The sequence below is a fragment of the Salmo trutta genome, unplaced genomic scaffold, assembly GCF_901001165.1.
Source record: "Salmo trutta unplaced genomic scaffold, fSalTru1.1, whole genome shotgun sequence".
NCBI classification, from domain to species: Eukaryota; Metazoa; Chordata; class Actinopteri; order Salmoniformes; family Salmonidae; genus Salmo; species Salmo trutta.
The window spans coordinates 19,077-40,891 of record NW_021822946.1 but is presented as its reverse complement, the minus strand read 5'-3'; the positions used below and the strand labels follow the sequence as shown (position 1 = coordinate 40,891).

The 21,815-nt window shown below is 51.0% G+C and overlaps 1 protein-coding gene across 1 annotated transcript in view; it reads left to right on the top strand.

The window, feature by feature from the left end:
- Positions 1–17,971, top strand: part of LOC115187510 (solute carrier family 15 member 1-like) — a gene marked incomplete at its 5' end in the record, with an annotated part of 57,593 nt that extends 39,622 nt beyond the window's left edge. The window contains 5 exon segments of the mRNA XM_029746509.1: positions 14,335–14,433; positions 14,696–14,813; positions 15,092–15,229; positions 15,384–15,491; positions 17,290–17,971. Coding sequence (XP_029602369.1) covers positions 14,335–14,433; positions 14,696–14,813; positions 15,092–15,229; positions 15,384–15,491; positions 17,290–17,562 — 736 coding nt within the window.
- Between the last annotated feature and the right edge of the window lie 3,844 nt (positions 17,972–21,815).

Genomic DNA, 21,815 nt, shown 5'->3' with positions numbered 1-21,815 from the left:
ACCAACAGTCCCGTTAGTGGTTAGGGTCAGGACCCTGAGTGTTACCAACAGTCCCGTTAGTGGTTAGGGTCAGGGCCCTGAGTGTTACCAACAGTCCCCTTAGTGGTTAGGGTCAGGACCCTGAGTGTTACCAACAGTCCCGTTAGTGGTTAGGGTCAGGGCCCTGAGTGTTACCAACAGTCCCGTTAGTGGTTAGGGTCAGGACCCTGAGTGTTACCAACAGTCCCGTTAGTGGTTAGGGTCAGGGCCCTGAGTGTTACCAACAGTCCCGTTAGTGATTAGGGTCAGGACCCTGAGTGTTACCAACAGTCCCCTTAGTGGTTAGGGTCAGGGCCCTGAGTGTTACCAACAGTCCCGTTAGTGGTTAGGGTCAGGACCCTGAGTGTTACCAACAGTCCCGTTAGTGGTTAGGGCCCTGAGTGTTACCAACAGTCCCGTTAGTGGTTAGGGTCAGGACCCTGAGTGTTACCAACAGTCCCCTTAGTGGTCAGGACCCTGAGTGTTACCAACAGTCCGTTAGTGGTTAGGGTCAGGACCCTGAGTGTTACCAACAGTCCCCTTAGTGGTCAGGACCCTGAGTGTTACCAACAGTCCCGTTAGCGGTTATGGTCAGGACCCTGAGTGTTACCAACAGTCCCCTTAGTGGTTAGGGTCAGGACCCTGAGTGTTACCAACAGTCCCGTTAGTGGTTAGGGTCAGGACCCTGAGTGTTACCAACAGTCCCGTTAGGGGTTAGGGTCAGGACCCTGAGTGTTACCAACAGTCCTGTTAGTGGTTAGGGCCCTGAGTGTTACCAACAGTCCCCTTAGTGGTCAGGGCCCTGTGTGTTACCAACAGTCCCGTTAGTGGTAAGGGTCAGGACCCTGAGTGTTACCAACAGTCCCGTTAGTGGTCAGGACCCTGAGTGTTACCAATAGTCCCGTTAGTGGTGAGGGTCAAGAACCCTGAGTGTTACCAACAGTCCCGTTAGTGGTCAGGGCCCTGAGTGTTACCAACAGTCCTGTTAGTCGTTAGGGCCCTGAGTGTTACCAACAGTCCCCTTAGTGGTCAGGGCCCTGAGTGTTACCAACAGTCCCCTTAGTGGTTAGGGTCAGGGCCCTGAGTGTTACCAACAGTCCCGTTAGTGGTTAGGGTCAGGACCCTGAGTGTTACCAACAGTCCCCTTAGTGGTTAGGGCCCTGAGTGTTACCAACAGTCCCGTTAGTGGTTAGGGTCAGGGCCCTGAGTGTTACCAACAGTCCCGTTAGTGGTTAGGGTCAGGACCCTGAGTGTTACCAACAGTCCCGTTAGTGGTTAGGGTCAGGACCCTGAGTGTTACCAACAGTCCCGTTAGTGGTTAGGGTCAGGGCCCTGAGTGTTACCAACAGTCCCCTTAGTGGTTAGGGTCAGGACCCTGAGTGTTACCAACAGTCCCGTTAGTGGTTAGGGTCAGGGCCCTGAGTGTTACCAACAGTCCCGTTAGTGGTTAGGGTCAGGACCCTGAGTGTTACCAACAGTCCCGTTAGTGGTTAGGGTCAGGGCCCTGAGTGTTACCAAAAGTCCCGTTAGTGGTTAGGGTCAGGACCCTGAGTGTTACCAACAGTCCCGTTAGTGGTTAGGGCCCTGAGTGTTACCAACAGTCCCCTTAGTGGTTAGGGTCAGGACCCTGAGTGTTACCAACAGTCCCGTTAGTGGTTAGGGTCAGGACCCTGAGTGTTACCAACAGTCCCGTTAGTGGTTAGGGCCCTGAGTGTTACCAACAGTCCCGTTAGTGGTTAGGGTCAGGACCCTGAGTGTTACCAACAGTCCCCTTAGTGGTTAGGGTCAGGACCCTGAGTGTTACCAACAGTCCCGTTAGTGGTTAGGGTCAGGGCCCTGAGTGTTACCAACAGTCCCGTTAGTGGTTAGGGTCAGGACCCTGAGTGTTACCAACAGTCCCGTTAGTGGTTAGGGTCAGGACCCTGAGTGTTACCAACAGTCCCGTTAGTGGTTAGGGTCAGGGCCCTGAGTGTTACCAACAGTCCCCTTAGTGGTTAGGGTCAGGACCCTGAGTGTTACCAACAGTCCCGTTAGTGGTTAGGGTCAGGGCCCTGAGTGTTACCAACAGTCCCGTTAGTGGTTAGGGTCAGGACCCTGAGTGTTACCAACAGTCCCGTTAGTGGTTAGGGTCAGGGCCCTGAGTGTTACCAACAGTCCCGTTAGTGGTTAGGGTCAGGACCCTGAGTGTTACCAACAGTCCCGTTAGTGGTTAGGGCCCTGAGTGTTACCAACAGTCCCCTTAGTGGTTAGGGTCAGGACCCTGAGTGTTACCAACAGTCCCGTTAGTGGTTAGGGTCAGGACCCTGAGTGTTACCAACAGTCCCGTTAGTGGTTAGGGCCCTGAGTGTTACCAACAGTCCCGTTAGTGGTTAGGGTCAGGACCCTGAGTGTTACCAACAGTCCCCTTAGTGGTCAGGACCCTGAGTGTTACCAACAGTCCGTTAGTGGTTAGGGTCAGGACCCTGAGTGTTACCAACAGTCCCTTAGTGGTCAGGACCCTGAGTGTTACCAACAGTCCCGTTAGTGGTTAGGGGTCAGGACCCTGAGTGTTACCAACAGTCCCGTTAGTGGTTAGGGTCAGGACCCTGAGTGTTACCAACGGTCCCGTTAGTGGTTAGGGTCAGGACCCTGAGTGTTACCAACAGTCCCCTTAGTGGTTAGGGTCAGGACCCTGAGTGTTACTAACGGTCCCGTTAGTGGTTAGGGCCCTGAGTGTTACCAACAGTCCCCTTAGTGGTTAGGGTCAGGACCCTGAGTGTTACCAACAGTCCCGTTAGTGGTTAGGGTCAGGGCCCTGAGTGTTACCAACAGTCCCCTTAGTGGTTAGGGTCAGGACCCTGAGTGTTACCAACAGTCCCGTTAGTGGTTAGGGTCAGGGCCCTGAGTGTTACCAACAGTCCCGTTAGTGGTTAGGGTCAGGACCCTGAGTGTTACCAACAGTCCCGTTAGTGGTTAGGACCCTGAGTGTTACCAACAGTCCTGTTAGTGGTTAGGGTCAGGACCCTGAGTGTTACCAACAGTCCCGTTAGTGGTTAGGGTCAGGACCCTGAGTGTTACCAACGGTCCCGTTAGTGGTTAGGGCCCTGAGTGTTACCAACAGTCCCGTTAGTGGTCAGGGTCAGGGCCCTGAGTGTTACCAACAGTCCCATTAGTGGTTAGGGTCAGGACCCTGAGTGTTACCAACAGTCCCGTTAGTGGTTAGGGTCAGGGCCCTGAGTGTTACCAACAGTCCCGTTAGTGGGTTAGGGTCAGGACCCTGAGTGTTACCAACAGTCCCGTTAGTGGTTAGGGTCAGGACCCTGAGTGTTACCAACAGTCCCGTTAGTGGTTAGGGTCAGGGCCCTGAGTGTTACCAACAGTCCCCTTAGTGGTTAGGGTCAGGACCCTGAGTGTTACCAACAGTCCCGTTAGTGGTTAGGGTCAGGGCCCTGAGTGTTACCAACAGTCCCGTTAGTGGTTAGGGTCAGGACCCTGAGTGTTACCAACAGTCCCGTTAGTGGTTAGGGTCAGGGCCCTGAGTGTTACCAACAGTCCCGTTAGTGGTTAGGGTCAGGACCCTGAGTGTTACCAACAGTCCCCTTAGTGGTCAGGACCCTGAGTGTTACCAACAGTCCGTTAGTGGTTAGGGTCAGGACCCTGAGTGTTACCAACAGTCCCCTTAGTGGTCAGGACCCTGAGTGTTACCAACAGTCCCGTTAGCGGTTATGGTCAGGACCCTGAGTGTTACCAACAGTCCCCTTAGTGGTTAGGGTCAGGACCCTGAGTGTTACCAACAGTCCCGTTAGTGGTTAGGGTCAGGACCCTGAGTGTTACCAACAGTCCCGTTAGGGGTTAGGGTCAGGACCCTGAGTGTTACCAACAGTCCTGTTAGTGGTTAGGGCCCTGAGTGTTACCAACAGTCCCCTTAGTGGTCAGGGCCCTGTGTGTTACAAACAGTCCCGTTAGTGGTAAGGGTCAGGACCCTGAGTGTTACCAACAGTCCCGTTAGTGGTCAGGACCCTGAGTGTTACCAATAGTCCCGTTAGTGGTGAGGGTCAAGAACCCTGAGTGTTACCAACAGTCCCGTTAGTGGTCAGGGCCCTGAGTGTTACCAACAGTCCTGTTAGTCGTTAGGGCCCTGAGTGTTACCAACAGTCCCCTTAGTGGTCAGGAACCTGAGTGTTACCAACAGTCCCCTTAGTGGTTAGGGTCAGGGCCCTGAGTGTTACCAACAGTCCCGTTAGTGGTTAGGGTCAGGACCCTGAGTGTTACCAACAGTCCCCTTAGTGGTTAGGGCCCTGAGTGTTACCAACAGTCCCGTTAGTGGTTAGGGTCAGGGCCCTGAGTGTTACCAACAGTCCCGTTAGTGGTTAGGGTCAGGACCCTGAGTGTTACCAACAGTCCCGTTAGTGGTTAGGGTCAGGACCCTGAGTGTTACCAACAGTCCCGTTAGTGGTTAGGGTCAGGGCCCTGAGTGTTACCAACAGTCCCCCTTAGTGGTTAGGGTCAGGACCCTGAGTGTTACCAACAGTCCCGTTAGTGGTTAGGGTCAGGGGCCCTGAGTGTTACCAACAGTCCCGTTAGTGGTTAGGGTCAGGACCCTGAGTGTTACCAACAGTCCCGTTAGTGGTTAGGGTCAGGGCCCTGAGTGTTACCAACAGTCCCGTTAGTGGTTAGGGTCAGGACCCTGAGTGTTACCAACAGTCCCGTTAGTGGTTAGGGCCCTGAGTGTTACCAACAGTCCCCTTAGTGGTTAGGGTCAGGACCCTGAGTGTTACCAACAGTCCCGTTAGTGGTTAGGGTCAGGACCCTGAGTGTTACCAACAGTCCCGTTAGTGGTTAGGGCCCTGAGTGTTACCAACAGTCCCGTAGTGGTTAGGGTCAGGACCCTGAGTGTTACCAACAGTCCCCTTAGTGGTTAGGGTCAGGACCCTGAGTGTTACCAACTGTCCCGTTAGTGGTTAGGGTCAGGGCCCTGAGTGTTACCAACAGTCCCGTTAGTGGTTAGGGTCAGGACCCTGAGTGTTACCAACAGTCCCGTTAGTGGTTAGGGTCAGGACCCTGAGTGTTACCAACAGTCCCGTTAGTGGTTAGGGTCAGGGCCCTGAGTGTTACCAACAGTCCCCTTAGTGGTTAGGGTCAGGACCCTGAGTGTTACCAACAGTCCCGTTAGTTGGTTAGGGTCAGGACCCTGAGTGTTACCAACAGTCCCGTTAGTGGTTAGGGTCAGGACCCTGAGTGTTACCAACAGTCCCGTTAGTGGTTAGGGTCAGGGCCCTGAGTGTTACCAACAGTCCCGTTAGTGGTTAGGGTCAGGACCCTGAGTGTTACCAACAGTCCCGTTAGTGGTTAGGGCCCTGAGTGTTACCAACAGTCCCCTTAGTGGTTAGGGTCAGGACCCTGAGTGTTACCAACAGTCCCGTTAGTGGTTAGGGTCAGGACCCTGAGTGTTACCAACAGTCCCGTTAGTGGTTAGGGCCCTGAGTGTTACCAACAGTCCCGTTAGTGGTTAGGGTCAGGACCCTGAGTGTTACCAACAGTCCCCTTAGTGGTCAGGACCCTGAGTGTTACCAACAGTCCGTTAGTGGTTAGGGTCAGGACCCTGAGTGTTAACAACAGTCCCCTTAGTGGTCAGGACCCTGAGTGTTACCAACAGTCCCGTTAGCGGTTATGGTCAGGACCCTGAGTGTTACCAACAGTCCCCTTAGTGGTTAGGGTCAGGACCCTGAGTGTTACCAACGGTCCCGTTAGTGGTTAGGGTCAGGGACCCTGAGTGTTACCAACAGTCCCCTTAGTGGTTAGGGTCAGGACCCTGAGTGTTACCAACGGTCCCGTTAGTGGGTTAGGGCCCTGAGTGTTACCAACAGTCCCCTTAGTGGTTAGGGTCAGAACCCTGAGTGTTACCAACAGTCCCATCAGTGGTTAGGGTCAGGGCCCTGAGTGTTACCAACAGTCCTGTTAGTGGTTAGGACCCTGAGTGTTACCAACAGTCCCGTTAGTGGTTAGGGTCAGGACCCTGAGTGTTACCAACAGTCCCGTTAGTGGTTAGGGTCAGGACCCTGAGTGTTACCAACGGTCCCGTTAGTGGTTAGGGCCCTGAGTGTTACCAACAGTCCCGTTAGTGGTCAGGGTCAGGGCCCTGAGTGTTACCAACAGTCCCATTAGTGGTTAGGGTCAGGACCCTGAGTGTTACCAACAGTCCCGTTAGTGGTTAGGGTCAGGGCCCTGAGTGTTACCAACAGTCCCGTTAGTGGTTAGGGTCAGGACCCTGAGTGTTACCAACAGTCCCGTTAGTGGTTAGGGTCAGGACCCTGAGTGTTACCAACAGTCCCGTTAGTGGTTAGGGTCAGGGCCCTGAGTGTTACCAACAGTCCCCTTAGTGGTTAGGGTCAGGACCCTGAGTGTTACCAACAGTCCCGTTAGTGGTTAGGGTCAGGGCCCTGAGTGTTACCAACAGTCCCGTTAGTGGTTAGGGTCAGGACCCTGAGTGTTACCAACAGTCCCGTTAGTGGTTAGGGTCAGGGCCCTGAGTGTTACCAACAGTCCCGTTAGTGATTAGGGTCAGGACCCTGAGTGTTACCAACAGTCCCCTTAGTGGTTAGGGTCAGGACCCTGAGTGTTACCAACAGTCCCGTTAGTGGTTAGGGTCAGGACCCTGAGTGTTACCAACAGTCCCGTTAGTGGTTAGGGCCCTGAGTGTTACCAACAGTCCCGTTAGTGGTTAGGGTCAGGACCCTGAGTGTTACCAACAGTCCCCTTAGTGGTCAGGACCCTGAGTGTTACCAACAGTCCGTTAGTGGTTAGGGTCAGGACCCTGAGTGTTACCAACAGTCCCCTTAGTGGTCAGGACCCTGAGTGTTACCAACAGTCCCGTTAGCGGTTATGGTCAGGACCCTGAGTGTTACCAACAGTCCCGTTAGTGGTTAGGGTCAGGACCCTGAGTGTTACCAACAGTCCCGTTAGTGGTTAGGGTCAGGACCCTGAGTGTTACCAACAGTCCCGTTAGGGGTTAGGGTCAGGACCCTGAGTGTTACCAACAGTCCTGTTAGTGGTTAGGGCCCTGAGTGTTACCAACAGTCCCCTTAGTGGTCAGGGCCCTGTGTGTTACCAACAGTCCCGTTAGTGGTAAGGGTCAGGACCCTGAGTGTTACCAACAGTCCCGTTAGTGGTCAGGACCCTGAGTGTTACCAATAGTCCCGTTAGTGGTGAGGGTCAAGAACCCTGAGTGTTACCAACAGTCCCGTTAGTGGTCAGGGCCCTGAGTGTTACCAACAGTCCTGTTAGTCGTTAGGGCCCTGAGTGTTACCAACAGTCCCCTTAGTGGTCAGGGCCCTGAGTGTTACCAACAGTCCCCTTAGTGGTTAGGGTCAGGGCCCTGAGTGTTACCATAAGTCCCGTTAGTGGTTAGGGTCAGGACCCTGAGTGTTACCAACAGTCCCCTTAGTGGTTAGGGCCCTGAGTGTTACCAACAGTCCCGTTAGTGGTTAGGGTCAGGGCCCTGAGTGTTACCAACAGTCCCGTTAGTGGTTAGGGTCAGGACCCTGAGTGTTACCAACAGTCCCGTTAGTGGTTAGGGTCAGGACCCTGAGTGTTACCAACAGTCCCGTTAGTGGTTAGGGTCAGGGCCCTGAGTGTTACCAACAGTCCCCTTAGTGGTTAGGGTCAGGACCCTGAGTGTTACCAACAGTCCCGTTAGTGGTTAGGGTCAGGGCCCTGAGTGTTACCAACAGTCCCGTTAGTGGTTAGGGTCAGGACCCTGAGTGTTACCAACAGTCCCGTTAGTGGTTAGGGTCAGGGCCCTGAGTGTTACCAACAGTCCCGTTAGTGGTTAGGGTCAGGACCCTGAGTGTTACCAACAGTCCCGTTAGTGGTTAGGGCCCTGAGTGTTACCAACAGTCCCCTTAGTGGTTAGGGTCAGGACCCTGAGTGTTACCAACAGTCCCCTTAGTGGTTAGGGTCAGGACCCTGAGTGTTACCAACAGTCCCGTTAGTGGTTAGGGCCCTGAGTGTTACCAACAGTCCCGTTAGTGGTTAGGGTCAGGACCCTGAGTGTTACCAACAGTCCCCTTAGTGGTTAGGGTCAGGACCCTGAGTGTTACCAACAGTCCCGTTAGTGGTTAGGGTCAGGGCCCTGAGTGTTACCAACAGTCCCGTTAGTGGTTAGGGTCAGGACCCTGAGTGTTACCAACAGTCCCGTTAGTGGTTAGGGTCAGGACCCTGAGTGTTACCAACAGTCCCGTTAGTGGTTAGGGTCAGGGCCCTGAGTGTTACCAACAGTCCCCTTAGTGGTTAGGGTCAGGACCCTGAGTGTTACCAACAGTCCCGTTAGTGGTTAGGGTCAGGGCCCTGAGTGTTACCAACAGTCCCGTTAGTGGTTAGGGTCAGGACCCTGAGTGTTACCAACAGTCCCGTTAGTGGTTAGGGTCAGGGCCCTGAGTGTTACCAACAGTCCCGTTAGTGGTTAGGGTCAGGACCCTGAGTGTTACCAACAGTCCCGTTAGTGGTTAGGGCCCTGAGTGTTACCAACAGTCCCCTTAGTGGTTAGGGTCAGGACCCTGAGTGTTACCAACAGTCCCGTTAGTGGTTAGGGTCAGGACCCTGAGTGTTACCAACAGTCCCGTTAGTGGTTAGGGCCCTGAGTGTTACCAACAGTCCCGTTAGTGGTTAGGGTCAGGACCCTGAGTGTTACCAACAGTCCCCTTAGTGGTCAGGACCCTGAGTGTTACCAACAGTCCGTTAGTGGTTAGGGTCAGGACCCTGAGTGTTACCAACAGTCCCCTTAGTGGTCAGGACCCTGAGTGTTACCAACAGTCCCGTTAGCGGTTATGGTCAGGACCCTGAGTGTTACCAACAGTCCCCTTAGTGGTTAGGGTCAGGACCCTGAGTGTTACCAACAGTCCCGTTAGTGGTTAGGGTCAGGACCCTGAGTGTTACCAACAGTCCCGTTAGTGGTTAGGGCCCTGAGTGTTACCAACAGTCCCCTTAGTGGTTAGGGTCAGGACCCTGAGTGTTACCAACAGTCCCGTTAGTGGTTAGGGTCAGGACCCTGAGTGTTACCAACAGTCCCGTTAGTGGTTAGGGTCAGGACCCTGAGTGTTACCAACAGTCCCCTTAGTGGTCAGGACCCTGAGTGTTACCAACAGTCCGTTAGTGGTTAGGGTCAGGACCCTGAGTGTTACCAACAGTCCCCTTAGTGGTCAGGACCCTGAGTGTTACCAACAGTCCCGTTAGCGGTTATGGTCAGGACCCTGAGTGTTACCAACAGTCCCCTTAGTGGTTAGGGTCAGGACCCTGAGTGTTACCAACGGTCCCGTTAGTGGTTAGGGTCAGGACCCTGAGTGTTACCAACAGTCCCCTTAGTGGTTAGGGTCAGGACCCTGAGTGTTACCAACGGTCCCGTTAGTGGTTAGGGCCCTGAGTGTTACCAACAGTCCCCTTAGTGGTTAGGGTCAGGACCCTGAGTGTTACCAACAGTCCCATCAGTGGTTAGGGTCAGGGCCCTGAGTGTTACCAACAGTCCTGTTAGTGGTTAGGACCCTGAGTGTTACCAACAGTCCCGTTAGTGGTTAGGGTCAGGACCCTGAGTGTTACCAACAGTCCCGTTAGTGGTTAGGGTCAGGACCCTGAGTGTTACCAACGGTCCCGTTAGTGGTTAGGGCCCTGAGTGTTACCAACAGTCCCGTTAGTGGTCAGGGTCAGGGCCCTGAGTGTTACCAACAGTCCCATTAGTGGTTAGGGTCAGGACCCTGAGTGTTACCAACAGTCCCGTTAGTGGTTAGGGTCAGGGCCCTGAGTGTTACCAACAGTCCCGTTAGTGGTTAGGGTCAGGACCCTGAGTGTTACCAACAGTCCCGTTAGTGGTTAGGGTCAGGACCCTGAGTGTTACCAACAGTCCCGTTAGTGGTTAGGGTCAGGGCCCTGAGTGTTACCAACAGTCCCCTTAGTGGTTAGGGTCAGGACCCTGAGTGTTACCAACAGTCCCGTTAGTGGTTAGGGTCAGGGCCCTGAGTGTTACCAACAGTCCCGTTAGTGGTTAGGGTCAGGACCCTGAGTGTTACCAACAGTCCCGTTAGTGGTTAGGGTCAGGGCCCTGAGTGTTACCAACAGTCCCGTTAGTGATTAGGGTCAGGACCCTGAGTGTTACCAACAGTCCCCTTAGTGGTTAGGGTCAGGACCCTGAGTGTTACCAACAGTCCCGTTAGTGGTTAGGGTCAGGACCCTGAGTGTTACCAACAGTCCCGTTAGTGGTTAGGGCCCTGAGTGTTACCAACAGTCCCGTTAGTGGTTAGGGTCAGGACCCTAAGTGTTACCAACAGTCCCCTTAGTGGTCAGGACCCTGAGTGTTACCAACAGTCCGTTAGTGGTTAGGGTCAGGACCCTGAGTGTTACCAACAGTCCCCTTAGTGGTCAGGACCCTGAGTGTTACCAACAGTCCCGTTAGCGGTTATGGTCAGGACCCTGAGTGTTACCAACAGTCCCCTTAGTGGTTAGGGTCAGGACCCTGAGTGTTACCAACAGTCCCGTTAGTGGTTAGGGTCAGGACCCTGAGTGTTACCAACAGTCCCGTTAGGGGTTAGGGTCAGGACCCTGAGTGTTACCAACAGTCCTGTTAGTGGTTAGGGCCCTGAGTGTTACCAACAGTCCCCTTAGTGGTCAGGGCCCTGTGTGTTACCAACAGTCCCGTTAGTGGTAAGGGTCAGGACCCTGAGTGTTACCAACAGTCCCGTTAGTGGTCAGGACCCTGAGTGTTACCAATAGTCCCGTTAGTGGTGAGGGTCAAGAACCCTGAGTGTTACCAACAGTCCCGTTAGTGGTCAGGGCCCTGAGTGTTACCAACAGTCCTGTTAGTCGTTAGGGCCCTGAGTGTTACCAACAGTCCCCTTAGTGGTCAAGGCCCTGAGTGTTACCAACAGTCCCCTTAGTGGTTAGGGTCAGGGCCCTGAGTGTTACCAACAGTCCCGTTAGTGGTTAGGGTCAGGACCCTGAGTGTTACCAACAGTCCCCTTAGTGGTTAGGGCCCTGAGTGTTACCAACAGTCCCGTTAGTGGTTAGGGTCAGGGCCCTGAGTGTTACCAACAGTCCCGTTAGTGGTTAGGGTCAGGACCCTGAGTGTTACCAACAGTCCCGTTAGTGGTTAGGGTCAGGACCCTGAGTCTTACCAACAGTCCCGTTAGTGGTTAGGGTCAGGGCCCTGAGTGTTACCAACAGTCCCCTTAGTGGTTAGGGTCAGGACCCTGAGTGTTACCAACAGTCCCGTTAGTGGTTAGGGTCAGGGCCCTGAGTGTTACCAACAGTCCCGTTAGTGGTTAGGGTCAGGACCCTGAGTGTTACCAACAGTCCCGTTAGTGGTTAGGGTCAGGGCCCTGAGTGTTACCAACAGTCCCGTTAGTGGTTAGGGTCAGGACCCTGAGTGTTACCAACAGTCCCGTTAGTGGTTAGGGCCCTGAGTGTTACCAACAGTCCCCTTAGTGGTTAGGGTCAGGACCCTGAGTGTTACCAACAGTCCCGTTAGTGGTTAGGGTCAGGACCCTGAGTGTTACCAACAGTCCCGTTAGTGGTTAGGGCCCTGAGTGTTACCAACAGTCCCGTTAGTGGTTAGGGTCAGGACCCTGAGTGTTACCAACAGTCCCCTTAGTGGTTAGGGTCAGGACCCTGAGTGTTACCAACAGTCCCGTTAGTGGTTAGGGTCAGGGCCCTGAGTGTTACCAACAGTCCCGTTAGTGGTTAGGGTCAGGACCCTGAGTGTTACCAACAGTCCCGTTAGTGGTTAGGGTCAGGACCCTGAGTGTTACCAACAGTCCCGTTAGTGGTTAGGGTCAGGGCCCTGAGTGTTACCAACAGTCCCCTTAGTGGTTAGGGTCAGGACCCTGAGTGTTACCAACAGTCCCGTTAGTGGTTAGGGTCAGGGCCCTGAGTGTTACCAACAGTCCCGTTAGTGGTTAGGGTCAGGACCCTGAGTGTTACCAACAGTCCCGTTAGTGGTTAGGGCCCTGAGTGTTACCAACAGTCCCGTTAGTGGTTAGGGTCAGGACCCTGAGTGTTACCAACAGTCCCCTTAGTGGTTAGGGTCAGGACCCTGAGTGTTACCAACAGTCCCGTTAGTGGTTAGGGTCAGGGCCCTGAGTGTTACCAACAGTCCCGTTAGTGGTTAGGGTCAGGACCCTGAGTGTTACCAACAGTCCCGTTAGTGGTTAGGGTCAGGACCCTGAGTGTTACCAACAGTCCCGTTAGTGGTTAGGGTCAGGGCCCTGAGTGTTACCAACAGTCCCCTTAGTGGTTAGGGTCAGGACCCTGAGTGTTACCAACAGTCCCGTTAGTGGTTAGGGTCAGGGCCCTGAGTGTTACCAACAGTCCCGTTAGTGGTTAGGGTCAGGACCCTGAGTGTTACCAACAGTCCCGTTAGTGGTTAGGGTCAGGGCCCTGAGTGTTACCAACAGTCCCGTTAGTGGTTAGGGTCAGGACCCTGAGTGTTACCAACAGTCCCGTTAGTGGTTAGGGCCCTGAGTGTTACCAACAGTCCCCTTAGTGGTTAGGGTCAGGACCCTGAGTGTTACCAACAGTCCCGTTAGTGGTTAGGGTCAGGACCCTGAGTGTTACCAACAGTCCCGTTAGTGGTTAGGGCCCTGAGTGTTACCAACAGTCCCGTTAGTGGTTAGGGTCAGGACCCTGAGTGTTACCAACAGTCCCCTTAGTGGTCAGGACCCTGAGTGTTACCAACAGTCCGTTAGTGGTTAGGGTCAGGACCCTGAGTGTTACCAACAGTCCCCTTAGTGGTCAGGACCCTGAGTGTTACCAACAGTCCCGTTAGCGGTTATGGTCAGGACCCTGAGTGTTACCAACAGTCCCCTTAGTGGTTAGGGTCAGGACCCTGAGTGTTACCAACAGTCCCGTTAGTGGTTAGGGTCAGGACCCTGAGTGTTACCAACAGTCCCGTTAGGGGTTAGGGTCAGGACCCTGAGTGTTACCAACAGTCCTGTTAGTGGTTAGGGCCCTGAGTGTTACCAACAGTCCCCTTAGTGGTCAGGGCCCTGTGTGTTACCAACAGTCCCGTTAGTGGTAAGGGTCAGGACCCTGAGTGTTACCAACAGTCCCTTAGTGGTCAGGACCCTGAGTGTTACCAATAGTCCCGTTAGTGGTGAGGGTCAAGAACCCTGAGTGTTACCAACAGTCCCGTTAGTGGTCAGGGCCCTGAGTGTTACCAACAGTTCTGTTAGTCGTTAGGGCCCTGAGTGTTACCAACAGTCCCCTTAGTGGTCAGGGCCCTGAGTGTTACCAACAGTCCCCTTAGTGGTTAGGGTCAGGGCCCTGAGTGTTACCAACAGTCCCGTTAGTGGTTAGGGTCAGGACCCTGAGTGTTACCAACAGTCCCCTTAGTGGTTAGGGCCCTGAGTGTTACCAACAGTCCCGTTAGTGGTTAGGGTCAGGACCCTGAGTGTTACCAACAGTCCCGTTAGTGGTTAGGGCCCTGAGTGTTACCAACAGTCCCGTTAGTGGTTAGGGTCAGGACCCTGAGTGTTACCAACAGTCCCGTTAGTGGTTAGGGTCAGGACCCTGAGTGTTACCAACGGTCCCGTTAGTGGTTAGGGTCAGGACCCTGAGTGTTACCAACAGTCCCGTTAGTGGTCAGGGCCCTGAGTGTTACCAACAGTCCCATTAGTGGTTAGGGTCAGGACCCTGAGTGTTACCAACAGTCCCGTTAGTGGTTAGGGTCAGGACCCTGAGTGTTACCAACAGTCCCGTTAGTGGTTAGGGTCAGGGCCCTGAGTGTTACCAACAGTCCCGTTAGTGGTTAGGGTCAGGACCCTGAGTGTTACCAACAGTCCCGTTAGTGGTTAGGGTCAAGACCCTGAGTGTTACCAACAGTCCCGTTAGTGGTTAGGGTCAGGACCCCGAGTATTACCAACAGTCTCGTTAGTGGTTAGGGTCAGGACCCTGAGTGTTACCAACAGTCTCGTTAGTGGTTAGGGTCAGGGCCCTGAGTGTTACCAACAGTCCCGTTAGTGGTTAGGGCCCTGAGTGTTACCAACAGTCCCGTTAGTGGTTAGGGTCAGGACCCTGAGTGTTACCAACAGTCCCGTTAGTGGTTAGGGTCAAGACCCTGAGTGTTACCAACAGTCCCGTTAGTGGTTAGGGTCAGGACCCTGAGTGTTACCAACAGTCCCGTTAGTGGTCAGGGCCCTGAGTGTTACCAACAGTCCCGTTAGTGGTTAGGGTCAGGACCCTGAGTGTTACCAACAGTCCCGTTAGTGGTCAGGGCCCTGAGTGTTACCAACAGTCCCGTTAGTGGTCAGGGCCCTGAGTGTTCCTGACCTGTTGTTTTGCTCTTTCCTACTGTAGATTTGTGAACGGTTTGGGTAGTGCTCTGAACATTACGCTGGGAGTCGGCGACATCGCTCCTCTGGCCGTCTCCAACTACAGTCTGGTTCCACAGGGAAAGTGAGTAGAGAGAGAGAGAGAGAGAGAGAGAGAGACTGAGGAGAGAGAGAGAGAGAGAGAGGAGAGAGAGAGAGAGAGAGAGAGAGAGAGAGAGAGAGAGAGAGAGAGAGAGAGAGAGAGAGAGAGAGAGAGAGAGAGGGAGGGAGGGAGGGAGGGAGGGAGGGAGGGAGAGAGAGAGAGAGAGAGAGAGAGAGAGAGAGAGAGAGAGAGAGAGAGGGAGGGAGGGAGAGAGAGAGATCTGATTGGCTGTTGTGTGTCTCAGGGCGGAGTTTACCATCATGAACAGCGGCGGCGCATCATGTCTGTACTCTAAAGAGCTGGGCTTTGGCAGCGCCTTCACCCTCGTCATACCGTCCACGTTCACCATCGGAAGCCCTGATGTAAGTCCTCTATCCTATAACTCCTTAAACCGAACCCTTAACCAAGCTAGCAATGAGCTGTGAAGGTCCATGATGAGCTGTGAAGGTCCATGATGAGCTGTGAAGGTCTATGATGAGCTTGTTCTCCAGGGGTTTTAATGTTGTTCTGTTTGCTGTGTGTGATTGTGAAGGTCCATGATGAGCTTGTTCTCCAGGGTTTTAAAGCATGTTGTTCTGTTGTTTTCTGTGTATCCATTTAGTAGAAAACAGTGTTTTAATGTGTTGATTACTGTGTCCAGTGTTGGCAGGCCATCCAGGTGGTGGTAGACATCCAGCCCAACACCATCCACATGGGCTGGCAGATCCCCCAGTACTTCCTCATGACAGCAGGCGAGGTGGTGTTCTCTGTGACTGGCCTGGAGTTCTCCTACTCACAGGTAGGGGGCGCCACTGTTCTCTCTCACCCGTCACGCACACACCTTTACCTCTAGTGGATCTTATCTCTTGTCATCCACAACACAACTCAATTCAGATCTGTTTTATTCGTCAATTAACTTTCAATTCTCATCTCAAACCCAAAACCTCACGCAGGCGCCTAGCAACATGAAGTCGGTGCTGCAGGCTGGTTGGCTGTTCACCGTCGCCGTGGGCAACATCATAGTGCTGATTGTTGCCGAGGCAGCACAACTCCCAGATCAGGTGACTGCGGATCTTCTAACCTCTAGAACCCCAATACAACCTTCTATACAATACTGAGCACTGAACTGAGGTCAGATTGGACCTAAATTCATTCATATCTAAAACCATGTTGTCTTTGTTCCAGGGAGCAGAGTAGTGATATTAACCCCTGTGTGTTCCAGGGAGCAGAGTAGTGATATTAACCCCTGTGTGTTCCAGAGTAGTGATATTAACCCCTGTGTGTTCCAGGGAGCAGAGTAGTGATATTAACCCCTGTGTGTTCCAGAGTAGTGATATTAACCCCTGTGTGTTCCAGAGTAATGATATTAACCCCTGTGTGTTCCAGGGAGCAGAGTAGTGATATTAACCCCTGTGTGTTCCAGAGTAGTGATATTAACCCCTGTGTGTTCCAGAGTCCAGAGTAGTGATATTAACCCCTGTGTGTTCCAGGGAGCAGAGTAGTAATATTAACCCCTGTGTGTTCCAGAGTAGTGATATTAACCCCTGTGTGTTCCAGGGAGCAGAGTAGTGATATTAACCCCTGTGTGTTCCAGAGTAGTGATATTAACCCCTGTGTGTTCCAGAGTAGTGATATTAACCCCTGTGTGTTCCAGGGAGCAGAGTAGTGCTATTAACCCCTGTGTGTTCCAGAGTAGTAATATTAACCCCTGTGTGTTCCAGGGAGCAGAGTATTGATATTAACCCCTGTGTGTTCCAGAGTAGTAATATTAACCCCTGTGTGTTCCAGAATAGTGATATTAACCCCTGTGTGTTCCAGAGTAGTAATATTAACCCCTGTGTGTTCCAGAGTAGTGATATTAACCCCTGTGTGTTCCAGAATAGTGATATTAACCCCTGTGTGTTCCAGAGTAGTGATATTAACCCCTGTGTGTTCCAGGGAGCAGAGTAGTGATATTAACCCCTGTGTGTTCCAGAGTAGTGATATTAACCCCTGTGTGTTCCAGAGTAGTGATATTAACCCCTGTGTGTTCCAGGGAGCAGAGTAGTGATATTAACCCCTGTGTGTTCCAGAGTAGTGATATTAACCCCTGTGTGTTCCAGGGAGCAGAGTAGTGATATTAACCCCTGTGTGTTCCAGGGAGCAGAGTAGTGATATTAACCCCTGTGTGTTCCAGGGAGCAGAGTAGTGATATTAACCCCTGTGTGTTCCAGAGTAGTGATATTAACCCCTGTGTGTTCCAGAGTAGTGATATTAACCCCTGTGTGTTCCAGAGTAGTGATATTAACCCCTGTGTGTTCCAGGGAGCAGAGTAGTGATATTAACCCCTGTGTGTTCCAGAGTAGTGATATTAACCCCTGTGTGTTCCAGGGAGCAGAGTAGTGATATTAACCCCTGTGTGTTCCAGGGAGCAGAGTAGTGATATTAACCCCTGTGTGTTCCAGAGTAGTGATATTAACCCCTGTGTGTTCCAGAGTAGTGATATTAACCCCTGTGTGTTCCAGAGTAGTGATATTAACCCCTGTGTGTTCCAGGGAGCAGAGTATTGATATTAACCCCTGTGTGTTCCAGGGAGCAGAGTAGTGATATTAACCCCTGTGTGTTCCAGGGAGCAGAGTAGTGATATTAACCCCTGTGTGTTCCAGAGTAGTGATATTAACCCCTGTGTGTTCCAGGGAGCAGAGTAGTGATATTAACCCCTGTGTGTTCCAGGGAGCAGAGTAGTGATATTAACCCCTGTGTGTTCCAGAGTAGTGATATTAACCCCTGTGTGTTCCAGGGAGCAGAGTAGGGATATTAACCCCTGTGTGATCCAGGGAGCAGAGTATTGATATTAACCCGTGTGTCTGTGTGTTCCAGTGGGCAGAATACATCCTGTTTGCCTCTCTCCTTGTGGTGGTGTGTATTGTGTTCGCCATCATGTCCTACTTCTACACCTACACTGACCCAGCGGAGATCGAGGCCGAGTTCCGCCAGCCAGAACACGAGCCGGAGGAGAAGAAGAAGAGAGATCAGGTTGAGATGGAGAGAAAGGACTCAGACTGCAGCAAGAGCAGCAAGGGTTCTGACAAGAAGAAGAAGGATTCGGTTGTTGAGCAACTTAACCAAGAAGTCAAACAGAGCAAGATGTAAAACTCCCCATTCACACAACTTCCTCCTCCACTTCCTCCTCCTGAACCAATCAGAACAGGTCTCGGAGAGAGAACCATTGGAACTTAATCTTAGAAACATTAATCCTTCGATACAGCTTTATGAGTAAATTCTGACTTTGATATTGTAAATAATTTTTTACAATGATTTATTTTGCACCATGTAGCAAAGGCAACATAATGAATGTATTTTTGCTTATCCTATTTTATTAGAAAGAGGACATACTGTATGAATGACCATTCAAGCATTCCTATTCATTTCACGGTACAGTGTTGTGTGTACTGGATATATAGTTGTTTTGGGTTTGATGTTGCCAGAGAGTCTTGGTATTAATTCCACACCAAGTTGAGTCCCTGGCAGTCATGTGCTTCAATAAAGAGGATGAGTCTTACTTTGTGTCGTGAATTTGTTCGCCAAGGTGTAAAGTAATCCATTAGTCCAAACCGTAGCAAACCGCTTTGTTTTGCAACGAAAAGGAGAGTTTCTATTGGACAAAATCAGACCGCTCCATCCCAGTTTAGTTTGGTTCCTGGGCGGATTTCCAACCCGAGGTAAGGGCCCGTAAAGGGAACGTCATTAGCAGGTTAGTTTGGTTCCTGGGGCGGATTCCCAACCCGAGGTAAGGGCCCGTAAAGGGAACGTCATTAGCAGGTTAGTTTGGTTCCTGGGGCGGATTCCCAACCCGAGGTAAGGGCCCGTAAAGGGAACGTCATTAGCAGGTTAGTTTGGTTCCTGGGGCGGATTCCCAACCCGAGGTAAGGGCCCGTAAAGGGAACGTCATTAGCAGGTTAGTTTGGTTCCTGGGGCGGATTTCCAACCCGAGGTAAGGGCCCGTAAAGGGAACGTCATTAGCAGGTTAGTTTGGTTCCTGGGGCGGATTCCCAACCCGAGGTAAGGGCCCGTAAAGGGAACGTCATTAGCAGGTTAGTTTGGTTCCTGGGGCGGATTCCCAACCCGAGGTAAGGGCCCGTAAAGGGAACGTCATTAGCAGGTTAGTTTGGTTCCTGGGGCGGATTTCCAACCCGAGGTAAGGGCCCGTAAAGGGAACGTGATTAGCAGGTTAGTTTGGTTCCTGGGGCGGATTCCCAACCCGAGGTAAGGGCCCGTAAAGGGAACGTCATTAGCAGGTTAGTTTGGTTCCTGGGGCGGATTCCCAACCCGAGGTAAGGGCCCGTAAAGGGAACGTCATTAGCAGGTTTCTCTCTACGTGTATTCTGACCTTGAACTTAAGCCTGATAACAGCGTTCTTAGCTATTGATAAGAGCTCGGTAAATGAGTAAGCCGTTTGTATAAGGGGATCGTAAATTATATACAAAACAAACAAAAATATAAACGCAACATGCAACAGTTTCAAAGACTTTACTGAGATACAGTTCACATTAGGAAATCAATCAGTCAATAGAAATAAATTCATTAGGCCCTAATCTATGGATTTCACATGCCTGGGAATACAGATAGAAATAAATTCATTAGGCCCTAATCTATGGATTTCACATGCCTGGGAATACAGATAGAAATAAATTCATTAGGCCCTAATCTATGGATTTCACATGCCTGGGAATACAGATTGCTTCAGAAAAGGTAGGGGGCACGGATCAGAAAGCCAGTCAGTCTCTGGAGCGACCACCATTTACCTCGTGCAGCGTGACGCATAGAGTTGATCAGGCTGTTGATCGTGGCCAGTGGAATGTTGTCCCACTCCTCTTCAACGGCTGTCTGAAGTAGTTTGCTATTGGCAGGAAATGGAACACAAACGGCTGTGGATCCACCAGGGCCGAGATATCCTGGCGTACCACAGGGTTGGACAATTAGACCTTGTTATTCCTCATCTATATCAATAACCTGACTGCTGGGTCTACTACCATACTAATCTATATCAATAACCTGCTGGGTCTACTACCATACTAATCTATATCAATAACCTTACTGCTGGGTCTACTAACATACTAATCTATATCAATAACCTGCTGGGTCTACTACCATACTAATCTATATCAATAACCTGCTGGGTCTACCACCATACTAACCTATATCAATAACCTGCTGGGTCTATCACCATACTAATCTATATCAATAACCTGCTGGGTCTACTACCATACTAATCTATATCAATAACCTGCTGGGTCTACTACCATACTAATCTATATCAATAACCTGCTGGGTCTACTACCATACTAATCTATATCAATAACCTGCTGGGTCTACCACCATACTAATCTATATCAATAACCTGCTGGGTCTACTACCATACTAATCTATATCAATAACCTGCTGGGTCTACCACCATACTAATCTATATCAATAACCTGCTGGGTCTACCACCATACTAATCTATATCAATAACCTGCTGGGTCTACCACCATACTAATCTATATCAATAACCTGCTGGGTCTACTACCATACTAATCTATATCAATAACCTGCTGGGTCTACTACCATACTAACCTATATCAATAACCTGCTGGGTCTACCACCATACTAACCTATATCAATAACCTGCTGGGTCTACTACCATACTAATCTATATCAATAACCTGCTGGGTCTACTACCATACTAACCTATATCAATAACCTGCTGGGTCTCCTACCATACTAATCTATATCAATAACCTGCTGGGTCTTCTACCATACTAATCTATATCAATAACCTGCTGGGTCTACTACCATACTAACCTATATCAATAACCTGCTGGGTCTACTACCATACTAACCTATATCAATAACCTGCTGGGTCTACCACCATACTAATCTATATCAATAACCTGCTGGGTCTACTACCATACTAATCTATATCAATAACCTGCTGGGTCTACCACCATACTAACCTATATCAATAACCTGCTGGGTCTACTACCATACTAATCTATATCAATAACCTGCTGGGTCTACTACCATACTAACCTATATCAATAACCTGCTGGGTCTACTACCATACTAATCTATATCAATAACCTGCTGGGTCTACCACCATACTACTCTATATCAATAACCTGCTGGGTCTACTACCATACTAATCTATATCAATAACCTGCTGGGTCTACCACCATACTAACCTATATCAATAACCTGCTGGGTCTACTACCATACTAATCTATATCAATAACCTGCTGGGTCTACTACCATACTAACCTATATCAATAACCTGCTGGGTCTACTACCATACTAATCTATATCAATAACCTGCTGGGTCTACCACCATACTACTCTATATCAATAACCTGCTGGGTCTACTACCATACTAATCTATATCAATAACCTGCTGGGTCTTCTACCTTTTTGTACTTATGTATGGTACATTGTTTTTTTTATACACAAGCCCTTGGGCTTCCAACCACACTGTTTTTATATACAAGCCCTTGGGCTTCACCACACTGTTTTTATATACAAGCCCTTGGGCTTCCAACCACACTGTTTTTATATACAAGCCCTTGGGCTTCCAACCACACTGTTTTTATATACAAGCCCTTGGGCTTCACCACACTGATACAAGCCCTTGGGCTTCCAGCCACACTGATACAAGCCCTTGGGCTTCCAACCACACTGTTTTTTATTATAATAATTTTTTCTCTGTATTGTTGTCCATCACTTGTTTTCTGTAAATAAATACAACTAAAAACACGCCGTCATACACATCGATCCAGAGGATCCCCCTCAGGAAACTAAAAAGATTTGGCATGGGTCCTCAGATCCTCAAAAGGTTCTACACCTGCACCACCGAGAGCATCCTGACTGGTTGCATCACTGCCTGGTACGGCAATTGCTCAGCCTCTGACCGCAAGGCACTACAGAGGGTAGAACATCACTGGGGCTAAGCTGCCTGCCTTCTACACCAGGCGGTGTCAGAGGAAGGCCCTAAAAATTGTCAAAGACCCCAGCCACCCCAGTCATAGACTGTTCTCTCTACTACTGCATGGCAAGCGGTACCAGAGTGCCAAGTCTAGGACAAAAAGGATTCTCAGTTTTTATCCCCAAGCCATAAGACTCCTGAACAGGTAATCAGATGGCTACCCAGACAATTTGCACTGTGTGCCCCCCCCCAACCCCTCTTTAACCACGCCTCCATTAATACAGTGTACCTGTAGACACGCCTCCATTAATACAGTGTATCTGTAGACACGCCTCCATTAATACAGTGTATCTGTAGACACGCCTCCTCCACACCTCCATTAATACAGTGTATCTGTAGACACGCCTCCATTAATACAGTGTATCTGTAGACACGCCTCCACCACACC